General features: G+C 31.3%; 1 protein-coding gene across 1 annotated transcript in view; it reads right to left on the reverse strand.

Moving 5' to 3' along the window:
- The window catches only part of LOC143240726 (soluble guanylate cyclase 88E-like), a 50,586-nt gene that overhangs the window by 10,607 nt on the left and 24,653 nt on the right, over positions 1-15,326 (reverse strand). Inside the window, exons 4-8 of the mRNA XM_076483656.1 lie at positions 14,108-14,192; positions 10,448-10,577; positions 2,772-2,918; positions 1,442-1,588; positions 329-485 (exon numbers count right to left, since the gene is read on the reverse strand). Coding sequence (XP_076339771.1) covers positions 329-485; positions 1,442-1,588; positions 2,772-2,918; positions 10,448-10,577; positions 14,108-14,192 — 666 coding nt within the window. The remainder of the gene's footprint in view (positions 1-328; positions 486-1,441; positions 1,589-2,771; positions 2,919-10,447; positions 10,578-14,107; positions 14,193-15,326) is intronic.

The raw sequence follows: 15,326 nt of genomic DNA on the forward strand, positions 1-15,326 counted from the left end.
AGCGATGGACAAATTCTGACTACATTTTTTTTAAAAAATCAGCACCCTCAAATTACCCCAAATCACTGGAGTGTTTTTTCCAATAGCAATTTTTTCGTTGTTGCCCAGTGTCATCTCATTGAATGTTTTACAGTGTTATCGCCTTCTAAAACTAGATATGCTTTTATTTTTTATTAATATGCTGATTTTTCGTATTCTGGAATAAAACATTCACAGTGGTATTCAGGTAAAACAGTTGAAAGTTGAATCCCGTTTTGTCAAATAATGATTTATAGAACATATATTTGAGTAATAACTGGTATTTGTTATAATGCAAATTATCACTTACCAACACGAATCTGTAAACTTTTACCGGTAGAGGGATCATGAAGGTCTCCTATAACTTCTACCATGTTTAATGCCATATCGCAGATCTTTTCAGCGTGTTTTGAATTATACTCTGGCGCACCCGAAACTACCATGTAAGCGTCGCCGACTGTTTCCACCTGAACGGTGTATTGAACAGACAATGGATATAATTATAATTAATTCAAGGGTGACGCTATCTTTGAAACCTAGTATTTTCAAATGATTAATTAATTGTTTGCACTCTAGTGTAGTAAACTCAAACCATCTTGCGGCAGTTATTAATTTAAGTCAATGTAAGGGTTCCGACGCTAGTGGAAGTTTTAAGTAGAAAATATGTAGTAATAGTGATAGTACCACTTCGTTCTATTCAAACCGTGAGTAGATAACAAACAGTTCATGTTATTCATTACTGATCGTTAAACTTAGATGGTGAGAAATATACTAGGGCCTTTTGTTTCTTTATAAAAGTTATTTTATACATTATAACGCAGTTTTTTATCAGTTGAAAATTAATTGTTGTTATAATAAAAATAAGAAAGTAATATACTTTATACAGCACTTTTAATCGTATTCTAAAGTATTTTGTAGGTGTATGTTAACAAGACTAATCACATTTTGAAGTGCATTCTGATGATAAATTACAAAGGGAAGAAAGATTGCAACAATAAACGCATTTTATACTAGTCATATTAGTATTAGGCCTAATGCATTTGAACCACTGCATTCACAATTCAGTTCCTTTGGGATATTCAAGGATTACAAGAGTGAATCATACTGGTATTCCAATAACACTTGGCATTATCCTGGATCTGCCAATTTTAAGCAATAAAGTGCCGAATGGTTTGCAACAATGTGTAAATTATTCATCTTAAAAAAATACAAGACGTAATTACCAAATTATCTACCTTATTAATTCTCACTTGGAAACAAACCCAAACCAAATGACAATTTGTTTTACGTTTTGCTGAGACATTAAACACTTTATTTTTGATGTAAGAATACTCTGAATTTTCATACATTTGCATTGCATTATGTCAAACAAAAAATCGGAAAAATAAATTCCGTTTTCCATACGATTTATTACAACACTAACCTTGTACACCTCGTGTCTTTCAGTTAACTGATCAAACAAACTATACATTGAATTTAACATTGTCACGACCTCCATCGGTGTGATTCTGGAACAAATTTCGGTAAATGTAACGACGTCGCTGAAGAGGATAGTAACGGAGTCAAAGTCCTGGTTCACGGGTGTATCATGAAAAATAAAGACTGTAATAATTAAAGAAATAGTGAATACTATAATAAAGTGTTAAAAAGTTATAACTTTTAGTAAGATATCTACGCTCGTGTTTTGTTGCATTACGAAAGCATTAACCTCAGTAAAATATTCAAATTAAATTTGAAATTTAAATATAGTACAAACAAATTTAAGGTCGCAGTAGGGAAATCTGATTGAAACATTGAAAGCAAAAAATAATAAAAATAGAAACCTAAATATTTCCTGTAGCACATTTTGAATTTATAATAGGCAACCTTTTCATCCTTTTCATAAATCGAATCAATAAGTACTTGTTAGAATTTTGTGATAATATATAGAAGATTGTAAGAGGAAACTTTAATAGAAGGTAGCTTCGATGAATAAATGTATTGAAACATTCCCGTATTGAAAATGAAACTTTAAAGTTACACAATCTACCATCGTCGCTGTACACACCAGGGTATCGATACTCGGAGTTTAGCACTATAACTTGTAGATTTATCGATGAGCTGCTGTGGGGGTGGGGGCAGTTATGAGTACTATTACAAAATGTGTTTAATAACGTGACGTGATAATTGTCATGAAGTATTTCATCGTGTTTGTTTGTTGTTATTAGAAATAAAAGATACAACAATTTTGTATTCAGTAATTTACTATGGTAAAATATTTATTAGTTACAGCCAATAACAAGGCTACTATGATTAAAGCAAGTAACTGTGTGATGATTTGTGGATGGTTCACCATTATTTCTTTTCAGTCACATAGCAAAACTAATCGTTTCTACCTAACAGACATTTTACCTTTCGTCGTTTGCCAAAAAATACGTTTTTTGTTTTACTTTTAATTCAGCACAATGTGCCTGAGAATACATTATATATATATATATACACACATTGTTTCTGATCTTCACAAGTTGTTAAATGTAGTTCATATGTTACACGTCACAGAAATAAGACTATTCATGTTCTTGTTACATTATCTATGTTTCGTTTTTGGCTGATTATTTTCACGTTTTTTAGTAACTCGACTGTTTACAGGTGGTTAGAATTCGACTGAAATATTAACTTATTCATACAGTAATCAATGCATAGAATTTGTTGAAATGGTGTGTCAAAGATTGAACGAATCGAGTAATAAAATAAGCACGAGATATTCATATTACCTGGCATGTAGCGACAGATGCTTCTCCTTTCCTCAGTCTATCAGCTACCTGTTTTGGAATCATTTGATACAACAGTTCGTCAGTTCTCTTCATTTCTTTGTCCAACTTCTTCATGGACTGCTCAAGCTGTTTACTTTTTTGAAGCTCCTATATTGTGAACCATCATTACGATTACTTTATGCTGAAATGTATTCAACATAAGGCCAACAAAGAAATTATTCACTAAAGTAAATCACAAAAATAACGCATTTCAGTCATTTTCTCTTCCTTTATTTTAGTTTTTATAGTGAAAGTTCTCTGGACCCTTTCTTCCTGAGAAAAAACAAACAAACGGTCTTTTTGGTCATGAAACGTTCTGGGTTCTTTATTACTGATATAGATTTCGAATTTCTTGTTCTGACAACATTTCAGTTTCCTTTTTTTAATGACAAAGATTTGGACTTCTTTCTGGCAGCTCCTTGGAATCTCTTTTCAACCTCCACAACGTCCTTTTTACACAAAAGTAAAGCAAGCGCAGTCCAGAGCAACATCCAGTCCAGTAATATTTACACCATTCCACCAAAGTTTTATTAAAGAAGAAACTTTCAAATGTACCCTAACTTTCAACCACAATAAATATTTTGAAACAGAGTAATATAATTCAATTTTAGTATGCTTTCGATGTAAGTTATTTAAATGTACAAGTCTTTTGTACTGATTTAAAATTGATGTACAGACCTCTGTCCATTATCCGAAGGAAAAAAAAAACTGTATTGATTTGTATCTTTATGTACTTGTTTGTTAGTAAAAAGTATCAACATTTTAAGTATCGTTCGTTATTTTTATCAGAAGTGCCATGAATAACTTCACCAATCTCATAAGCCTTGAATTCAGTACTTGAAAACTTGTACAAACGTGATAGAATATACCACCTATCAGATTTAACTTGACGATTTAATTTAAAATTAGAACAGTAAGTAAATCATCTGGTTCACCCTCAAATGCTGTTGATTGTTTGCAGCCAGTCTTGAAAGTGTAGTTCCTATTGAAACAGGTTATTGTCTGAAGTTGTAATTTTATATTAATAATTATCAACGACCGCAATTAATATTAGGATGACAAATTTAAAATATATTACGATAATAAACATAGTTTTGTTTATGCACACACACACACACATTAATTAAGAAAGGGCCCGCCATGGCCAAGTGTGTTAAGGCGTTCGACTCGTAATCCGAGGGTCGTGGGTTCGAATCCCGGTCGCACCAAACATGCTCGCCTTTTCAGCCGTGAGGGCGTTATAATATGTCGGTTAATCCCACTATTTGTTGGTAAAAGAGTAGCTCAAGAGTTGGCGGTGGGTGGTGATGACTAGCTGCCTTCCCTCTAGTCTTACACTGCTAAATTAGGGACGGCTAGCGCAGATAGCCCTCGAGTAGCTTTGCGCAAAATTCGAAAAACAAACATTAAGTACCACTTTTTAAAATTTTACGTTAATTAAATCGCTAAAAGTTTGTCGTGTAAACTTATGAATGCAGAAAATTAAGTATCCATTTTTTCAATTTAGTAAAACTTTTAATATGTTCTTTGTGAGACATACGATAGTTGAAATATTTATAGTAGGAGCTGAAATAAATGCAGAGACAGGAACTCTGAATGTGAGATATATTTAAGATACGACTGATAGGCTCTCAGAGTATAAAGATATGTATGTAAATAGAATTATTTTAAGTAACCTTGTATTTTCAGTCATATAGAGTCTTCAGTGAGAGAAAGTGACAGTTTATTTTGTGATAGCTAATAATGCTCACAACCGTAAATTTCAGCTTGTTACTTTATATAAAGAGGTTTCTTGCCGAGTGTAAAGGCTAATGCGTTTCGTATTGCAACGTTAAAATTGGCTTCGGTAATAATCAAAACGTATTTGTTACTAAGGCAACACAATTCGGTACTATCTGAAACGGCATCACTATAACTATTGTCGGACTGGCAAAAAGTTCCACGGACAATAACTGTAAGTTACCCTTGGAGACACACTGAACATTTTTGGCGCCAAGACGCTCGCGTAGAGCACGTACACTTTGATAAACGTTTGAGACAAATTATCGAAAAACCGTCTTTTGTGTTTTTCACTGTTGCTACCAGGATTGAGTTAAATTGATAAACATAGGATATTACTTCTCGCTGGGCAAATAAGAATGACAGTTTATGTATTATTCCTGAGACAAACACATTAAAATCAGGTTTTAGTGAAATTTTCGTTTTGGGGAATCTTATTTCATTGAAACATGTCCATGTTGTACCAGTAACTAGTTCGGATATTTGTCAATAAACTGACGGTACCAGTTAAGTCTCCTCTCATATCTTTATACTGAAAACATTAAAATGTTGTTGAATTGTTTATGAACTTAATTCCTCATATGGACTCTGATAATGTCAAAATTAGCTAGATTTGAACAGGAAATTTTTCGTCTAGTGTTTTTAAACAAGAAGCACAACAAAATTCAATTGTTTAAGAGGCTTCACTTCTCAAAAATAGCGTTTAGGCTATTTTGTATATGCACATACAAGAATAAACAAATACTGTAAATTTAAAATTAGTTTTATGCTGTTTATGTAAATATACTGAAACTCAAATATATTAAAAATTTCTCTCTCTAACGACATTATGTTTAGTGCAAGTCTTTGAAAGATATAAATTGGGTCTTTTTATTTTTATAGTTAGGTATGTATCTTGTGGAGTGCATTGCCTTTCAAAGTACAGTCTTGAACAAGGTGTTTACTTATTTTTTTAATAAATAAGATCGTTCTTATTTAGATGGAATACAAATACACATAGCGAGCGCAGTCAAAATGAGAAATGCATGTTATGTTAAACATTATACGTGCGCAATTTGTATAATGAGATAGGTTCTATGAACATCATAAACGATTTACTACAACAGCAAACAATTTTATCAGACACCTTTAGAAAGATGTGTAAATATAACATTTCAGCATGTTGAGTATTACAACTTTAAATAGCCTAAAACTGAGTTAAATTGTATTTTATATTTAGAAATTAAATCAATGTCGATACATATTACATTTATAATATTCGCCAACAAAACTGATACACACAATTTTCTTTCCTAACACAAATATATCTTAATATAAAAAAAAAAACAACAAAAAAACATTACAATTTATAATAAGGGCCCGGCATGGCCAAGCGCGTTAAGGCGTGCGACTCGTAATCCGAGGGTCGCGGGTTCGCATTCCCGTCGCGCCAAACATGCTCGTCCTTTCAGCCGTGGGGGCGTTATGATATGACGGTCAATCCCACTATTCGTTGGTAAAAGTGTAGCCCAAGAGTTGGTGGTGGGTGGTGATGACTAGCTGCCTTCCCTCTAGTTTTACACTGCTAAATTAGGGATGGCTAGCACAGAGAGCCCTCGAGTAGCTTTGTGCGAATTTAAAAACAAACAAACAAATTATATATATATTCAACTAAAACAGATGTAGATATTAAAATAAACACGTAGGAGTAAATCTGTTACACTTAACATAAATATTAATAAGCAGAGTTTCTTTTTCAATACAAATATATTTTTATATTCAAATAATAATACAATTTACAGTACCGTTATTGGAAAAAGTAAAACACAACATTCCATTAAACACCAAATTTATTTAAGAACCAGGCACAAAAAAAAATCCATACTATGTAAAAACTACACTGACAAATACAATGCAACAATTGCCACGACTTCTATATTGGAGAAACAAGCAGAAAAATGGAAATCAGATTCAAAGAACACAAAAAACACCTTCACAAGATTTTGAACACTACAAATCAAATAAACACGACGTGACCATAAAAAAAAACATCCAGATGCTAAGTAGGGAAACAAATATAAACAAATGCAAAATTAAAGAAGCCTTATTGATACAACAACTAAAACCAAAATTAAACCAATACAAAGGAACACCCTTATAGCTATACTAATTAATAACCTTACATCCAACTGTAACGCCACCTAACAATCTAGTACCTGTTCACACTCTCGTCTTTAAGACATTTGCCCAGCAAAGGTCAGTTGTTAATCTGAAAATGACCTAAAAAGGTCGAAACGTTGTTCTGCATTTTATTTTAATTAAAGCCGTCTTGAGAATACATTTTTTCTTCAAGTAAATTTCTCGTCATGACGAAAAATATCGATATTGAAATAGATATAAGATAGTAATATGTCACAAACAAAACTTTACCATAACATATATAATGAAAAAGGCTAACCCAAAATCACTGTAAATTGCGTGTCACCTTATACCACTTCATATTAAACATTCAGTACTTGATTAGTTCTTCATGTACTCTGCAAGGCGACATGGAATACTTTCAATGAGGATATTGTTGTCATCCACCGTGATTTCACTCCAGCTTGTCACTAGAAGGCGCTGCAACTTTGTTACAGTAGCTGGTTTAGAGTCGCGGTTAGCAATTTTCTGGCTCTATTCTGCTCATCAGTTCTCAAAGGGATTAAATGTAGAGAGTTTGCAGACCATGAAAATCTTATAATGTTCTCTTGGTCAAGATAATTCTGTATAATACGCACACTGTCGTCCTGGAACACTAATTTATTGCCATGCCTTGTAAAACAAGGCATATGGAAGAAATATTCTTTCGATGTGATGCTTGTAGGAGGCGCCAAATTGATGGTTGGAGAATATGGAAGACAGTTTTTCTACTATGATGAATAGCTGCCAAGATATGTATCGCACCACCTCTTGTATGTTCCATGTATGTGTCCTAATTGTAAGCTGGCATGCTATTTTGCCCAGGCAACACAGTGATGGCGATGAATTCTGGTTAATAACGGTTCGCAGGTTGCTATTCTTGCAAAGTAATATTGTTTGTTCAGTCTTATTCTTCGTTGTCTTATCGATACCCTAGAATGAATGTGTTCATGTTGCAAGGTGCTGCAAGTCTGCTTTCGATCATGACATGTTAACCTGATCAAAACACGGTTATTTTGGGCACTAGTTTCTCGGTGTCTACCAGTAGACTTTTCTGGAACAACGTTTCATGTAGGTCAATGTCGTTTCCGGATTCTGGTTACAGTACACTGGAGTACCTTACTGTTCTTGCAATGTCCGTTTGTATCATAACATTCTTTGAAATCGAACAGTTTGAGGCATTATAACTTCTAGCACGTGACGATGCATGACTCTACACCAAATACAGACACATTATCTGAACAAAGTGTTGATCTGTTTAGAAAAATGATTACACCATACTACGCTTTTTATACAAAACATATGATTATGTGCGTTTTGGCGAACAAATGTTCTAAACAAGTTATACAGACCAAAATAAGAACTCGTACTTGTTTGTTCGATCATATGCTACCTATTTCATCACTACTCACATCTGCCTGCCGATGAGACCATTTGCATTATACCAGAGTTCATCAGATCACCTGCGAATACAACGCAAAAACCTTGCTCGAAACTCTATTTATTAGGCGAAAAGTTTCATCCTCAGAGGTGTACGACACAGAATATGTGTAGTTCAAATATTGTACTTTTATTACTGAGAAATCATATAGCTGATGAAGAAACAATTATCACAAAAGCGATCAATCTTCCTGAAAAGTTATATTGCAGTAACTGTCGATTTAAGTGCTACCGTTTTTCATCTTTTTTGAAAAAAAAGGAGTGTATATAAGATGTGATTAGTTTTATTAGGAAATACGTAATTTGTGCTAGGTATAGAAATCAAAAGAATAAAATTGATTTGGAAAAACGAGGTATATGAAAAACATTTATCTGTAGGAGATACGAAATTATTTACAGAAGCACATTACTTTAACATAACAGGGTTGTTTGTCTTTCCAGTCTAGTTTTTTTTTTAATCTACAAAAGAAGGATAATATATCCTTTTGATTTTGATCTGGTTTATTACCTACAGGGGGAGATTATTTACCCTTACAGCGTTTTGATTTTGATCTGCTTTATTAACTACAGGAGGAGATTATTTACCCTTAGTGTTTTGATTTTGATCTGGTTTATTAGCTACAGGAGGAGATTATTTACCCTTATAGTGTTTTGATTTTGATCTGGTTTATTATCTGCTATAGAAGGACGATATTATATCTTTATAGCGTTTTCTTTCTGACCTGACCTCTTATCTACAGAAAGGCGTTACTACATCCCAGTTACACTGTATGAATTTCAGCTCGGTTTACTGCATATCTTCTAAGCTGCAAACATATATATATATATATATATATACATAAGAAGAGATAAATAACTTAGTGAAATGTTACTTTCCATGCTGGTTCCTGGTTAACGGCAGTAGTTCTATGTTTATTAACCACAAACTTTATGTTTCTTGTGTCTTTCTCCTGCTTAAAGGAAAAAAATCAACACCATGGTAACACCATATTTTTTCTTAATCTTTTTATAATGAAACAACTGATGATTTTAGCTCACTGTGGTTACAAAACGTTTCAGTGAGAATTGCACTTACAATCATCTTACTTTAGTTTACATTTAAGTCTTCACCAGTAAATAGTTTTACTCGCATTATTCTACACAACACAATTAAAAACCTTCAGAACTTCTAACGTTGTTTTTATTTGCAAACTTTATTTCTATAGTGCACCCACAAGAATGGATGAAGTTATTTTTGCCTTTTATCCTGATGTTTAAGTTCCGTCTATTTAGTCAACCCTGATTTCATATTGTTAGTATTTGGTAAATATCGATGAAGTAAGAATCGTGTGTTGATTGTCAGATACAAGTGAACGACCGTTTACAAAAATATTAAACTTATGCGTGTGAAATATATTCTATATAACAGTTCAAGATTCTAAACAGAAAGCTATAATTAGCATGCTGAAATGAATCTGAATATTTATCGAAATATATATATATAAAGTGGCATAAAAATGGCACTTGAAATAAAACGTATTGTTACAACGTTATATTCAACTAAAGCCGTCTACAAGTTTTATTTTTACATGGCGTTTTCTCACATAATTCAGTAATACCTTACGTTTGCTGTTTTTATTTATTTATTCGGTACTCAATAACTTTCTGATTTAAGTATCGTATGAGTTCACCAGAACATTAGGATGCGACCAGATACGAGATATAACGTTAGAATTAGTTCAAGAGTAACTTTCTGATTTAAGTATCGTATGAGTTCACCAGAACATTAGGATGCGACCAGATACGAGATATAACGTTAGAATTAGTTCAAGAGTAACTTTCTGATTTAAGTATCGTATGAGTTCACCAGAACATTAGGATGCGACCAGATACGAGATATAACGTTAGAATTAGTTCAAGAGTAACTTTCTGATTTAAGTATCGTATGAGTTCACCAGAACATTAGGATGCGACCAGATACGAGATATAACGTTAGAATTAGTTCAAGAGTAACTTTCTGATTTAAGTATCGTATGAGTTCACCAGAACATTAGGATGCGACCAGATACGAGATATAACGTTAGAATTAGTTCAAGAGTATTGTGATGTGAACGATACACGCTGATGTAAAGCCAATATCAGTTAAAAATAGTTTTATGATGAAATCTATATCTTCTGATACACATACAACACAAATGCAAGAGACTATTTTTGTGTGATCGATGTGTACCTGAGGTGTTTATTTGGTATGGTAAGACAGAGGTTGTGTGACAAAAACATACCTGATCTAATGCAAGCTTTAGTTCAGCGGATTGCTGTTGGCCAGCTAACACCATATCTCTGCTGAAGTCATGCATGCTTAAGTCATTGATGAAGATTTCCGTTTTGACCATAGTGTCCAGGTCTCTGATTCTATAAAATAAATTGTAAGAATTCGGTGCTTATGAAAAAAAAAAACACTTATAAAAGAAGTGCTAGTAGGCTTATTTTGTATTGTTGATGCTTTTCATTAAAAATAAGAAAGAAATTAGTAAGTAATTTTCAAATAAAAATAAATGAATACTATACAGTTTCTTATAATTCGTATTTCACCTCTTTTAATTTCTTTGGAGTGAGTTACCAAGAGTTTGATTTTTCGGCGAAGTTTGTTAAGTTGTGGATAAATTTGTGTTAAAACAACTTATCATAAGAAATTAAATTTCAAGCAAATGATATCTTAATATATTTAGTAAGATTTTTACATATCTTGTGATATAAATAAGGGCACATATTTAATATAATATTAATAATTTCCAATACTTCTTGAGTAAGTAGTTCTTAAGAAATTACTTATGGAATGAAATAATTATAATATTTTCAGTTTCATTCTAGACAACTAAGTTTTTTTATAGAGGGCCCATTGGTATTGAACTGGTTAAGGTAGAGAAGTGAGTCAAATTTAAAGTAATTTTGACATTTTAGGCACCATCGTCACTAACTAAGATAATTTAAAACCCAAAGTAGTTGTGAAATTGTTAGAATGTCGGAAATATTATGTATTAAGTAAAACAAGAGGTTCTCTAGTGACCCTTACGCTTGCGAAACGATTTTGATACCAGAAAGTTTACATTTTAAATAACGTTTCTACTTTCCAGTTAGCCTAAAGCAAAAATATTCTCTAGAGACTCAGTAAAGCGTTCTGAAAGCCTTACAATTAGTGTAATAGTCGGGAATATACGAAAATGTAAAATCATTTGAAAGTAAGAATTATTCCATTTAAATTGCAATGGAGCTCCGGGTTTTAATGCTCATGGTGGGTACAACACAGATAGCCCAGTGTGTAGCTATTAGCATAACGTCAAACAAAAAATTCTTTCAGGACAACTAATGTTTATTATTATTATTTTTCTGTCAAATGAAACAAAATGGTGATTTAAAGTTAACTTAGGTTCTCGTATCTTTAATAATAAAGTTTTTCCAACCTTTTGTTCTTAGTATTTTCTAATGGAAGTAAAGGAATAAAAGTATTCCTACTATTACGGTTACTTCATGAGGTAGGTGTAGTTTTCTGGACAAAAGCATATTTTGATAATAAAATCTTGAGAGATGAGGTACTATAGATAACTAAAAATGCCCATTAATCTAAAAGTCTGTGTTTAGACAAACACGTTTAAAAATCAGAGTTATTCGGGTTTGAGCGACAAAAAAATCTTATTTATAATGTTTAAACTTTTATTTATTATCTAATTTTCATAACAATATGCCTATAATTTCTCAACAAAACTTTCCTGTTTGTATAGGGTTAAGTTTCCAGGTTTTCAAACGTTTCTTTGTCCGGTTGTAATGGTTTTCTAACATTTTATCTGATTTCTTTAGATTCACGAGTTTACTTTTTCGAGTACAATGGAAAGTAACTTCAGCTTATACAACACACAGTACGTATTTACACTACTGTATAACAACTTGTAAAAATACACATCTATTGTTGTTTACGTCATTCTTTTTATAAAGGTTTGTTACATTTCTTTCCTACATTACAATCTTAACTGAAGTTTAATAAAGTAATAAGAACAATGTCTGTTTTTTGTCACATTAACCTTGTAGTTATCGTTTGGTATTATGTTGGTTTATTAGAAATTGTTATGAAATTACTTGTAGTCTTAATGTTATCATAAACTTACGATATTTTTTTATGTTCGTGAAATGAACATTACAGAACAAATGTTTGATGATTATATGTCATCGTTCATTGTGTGTGAGAAAATTTGTTTTATTCAATAGTTTTATGCCATGAAAAACCATAATATGTCTGAGTCAGTAAATATTTGTTCAGGTCAATTATCAATAATCATTTTTTGCCTGTTTCTCCGTCAGTAAATTAAATTACTCTACTAAAACATCTCTGTGACATCAAGAGATAGAAAAATTGAAGGATAAGAGAGAGCGTTTGGTTCGAAAAACTATAAGTAAATTGTGAGCTTTCAATTCGTCTTGTGAATTATAAAGGGTGAATGGTTTGATTTTTAAAGCTTTAGAATGAAAGTATATTATAAAACAATCTGTAGGCTGTAGTTGAATTCTACACAAATCTGTGTGAACTTATAATAATATTACATAGAAGAAGTAAAACATTCTCTATCTCTGCTGAGATTTCTATTATAAATTGAATTTTAAGACTTTTAACAATTGAAATCTAACCTTTAAACCATATTATCTTCTTAAAATATTTTATTGACTTAAAGATCGATAATTCTGTTTTACACAAAGAATCTTTTCAGAAGAGTAAATCTTATTGCGACATTAAAAATAAAATTATATTGAGAAATACTGTAGAATAAACTGAAGTTTAGTTTTAAAATATGGCAAATATTATGGATAACCGCTTATGCAAGTATTATTTTTATAAAGGATGAAAGTAAATTCTACTAATGAAGACAAAAGAAAAAGTCATAACGAAAGATATTTTATTTACATGACACTCCAAAGTTTCAGATTACACTTATTTCATAATCTATGGTGTCTAAAAACAAGGTGCCTCGATACACTTATGCCATAATATATGGTGTTTGAAAATCAGGTTTCTGTCTAATACTCTTATTTCATCATTATGTTATGTAGCATTGTTTGAGACCTAATATATACATATTAGCAGGTTTTAGAGTCTATCATAATAATAGAGTACAACAGTTTACCATATCTACTTTGCAGTAGGCAGCAACCAGAACAGCTTTTATCTCAATTCATCGTCCATTGATCTGATTGGATTTTGCCCGGCATGACCAGGAGGTCAGGGCGCTCAACTCGCATTCTGCGTCACACCAAACATGTTCGCCCTTTCAGTTGTTTGTGAGTTATTATGCAATGGTCAATCCCACTATTCTTTGGTAAAAGAGTAGAACCAAGAAGTGGCAGTGGGTGGTCATGACTAGCTGCCTTACCTCTAGTCTTACACTGGTAAATTAGGGACGGCTAGTGCAGGTAGCCCTCGTGTAGTTTTGCGCGAAATTCAGAAACAAAGACAAAACAAAAATAAAAACGACGAGATTTTAAATGTGGTTCACAAAGAAAAAGAAAGCTATGATTTTGTTCACTAAACATTTGAATGTTTATTATCTCAGCCATCTCTCTAAAATCAGGTGCGATGGTTGTGTTGTACAATGATAGTGTTTGTTTCACACAAGCTACACACGATATTGTGTTGTTTTTTGTATTCCCGTTTCTGTCTTCACTGGTTGTCTTACTAATTTTTAATGTTTTAAAGGCTTTACGTTATTAATGTTGTGGAAAACAGATTAAATATTTATTACACACACACACACACACACACACACATATGCAAAGGTTTCTTAAAATTTTACCTTAAAAAAGCATGTCAAATAATCACACAAAAATATATTTTCGGATATCTGGAATATTCGTGAACATACCTGTGATATGTATCAGATATGCTACAAGCTACTTACACAGGCGACCCAAGGTATACAATATTTTTCCATTCCTCCATGTACATCATTTGGCCCTTCAGATGTAACAATTGATTCTCAGGATCTAAACAGAGAAAATAGTCCTGGAAATTAAAAGCATAATGTTATAGTTTCTACAATGTGAAGAAATGTAATTCGGAGAAAGGAAATATACGGGAAAACATTAGTCATTTAATTGTTACGTTTGTTTATTTTGTTACGTAAATAAAAAACGAGAAGCACAATGAAAGTTAATAAAGTTATAAATAAAAGACTAATAAGTATGTTTAATAAAGTTATAAATAGACAATTACTTAAGATATGTTTAATAAAGTTAAAAATAAGAGACTACTTAAAATGTGATTAATAAGTTAAAAATAAAAGACTACTTGAGGTATGTTTCATAAAATTAAAAATAAAAGACGACTTAAGATACGTTTTATAAAATTATAAAAAACTACTTAAGATACGTTTTATAAAATTATAAATAAAAAACTACTTAATATATGTTTAAAAAGTTATAAATAAAAAACTACTTAAGATATGTTTAATAAATTTATAAATAAAAACAACTTGAGATATGTTTAATAAAATTACAAATAAACAACTACTTAAGATACGTATAATAAAGTTTTAAATAAAAGACTACTTAAGATATGTTTAATAATGTTAAAAATAAAAGACTACTTAAGATATGTTTAATCATGTTATAAATGAAAGACTACTTAAGATATGTTTAATAAAGTTAAAAATAAAAGACCATTTAAGATATGTTTAATAAAGTTATGAATAAAAGTCTACTTGAGATATGTTTAATAAAGATATAAATAAAAGTCTTCTTAACATACGTTTAATAAAGTTATAAATAAACAACTACTTAAAATACGTTTAATAAAGTTATGAATAAAAGACAACTCAAGTATGTTTAATAAGGTTATAAATAAACCACTACTTAAGATATGTTTAATAAAGTTAGAAATAAACGACTACTTAAGATACGTTTAATAAAGTTAGATATAAAAAACTACTTAAGATATGTTTAATAAAGTTATAAATAAAAGACTACTTGAGGTATGTTTAATAAAGTTAAAAATAAAAGGCTACTTAAGATATGTTTAATATAGTTATGTTTAATAAATTATAAATAAACCACAATTTAAGATATGTTTAATAAAGAAAAAAAAAAAGACTACTAAAGTATGTTAAATTAGGTTATAAA

Source organism: Tachypleus tridentatus, chromosome 13 (genome assembly GCF_004210375.1).
Source record: "Tachypleus tridentatus isolate NWPU-2018 chromosome 13, ASM421037v1, whole genome shotgun sequence".
In the NCBI taxonomy this organism is placed as follows: domain Eukaryota; kingdom Metazoa; phylum Arthropoda; class Merostomata; order Xiphosura; family Limulidae; genus Tachypleus; species Tachypleus tridentatus.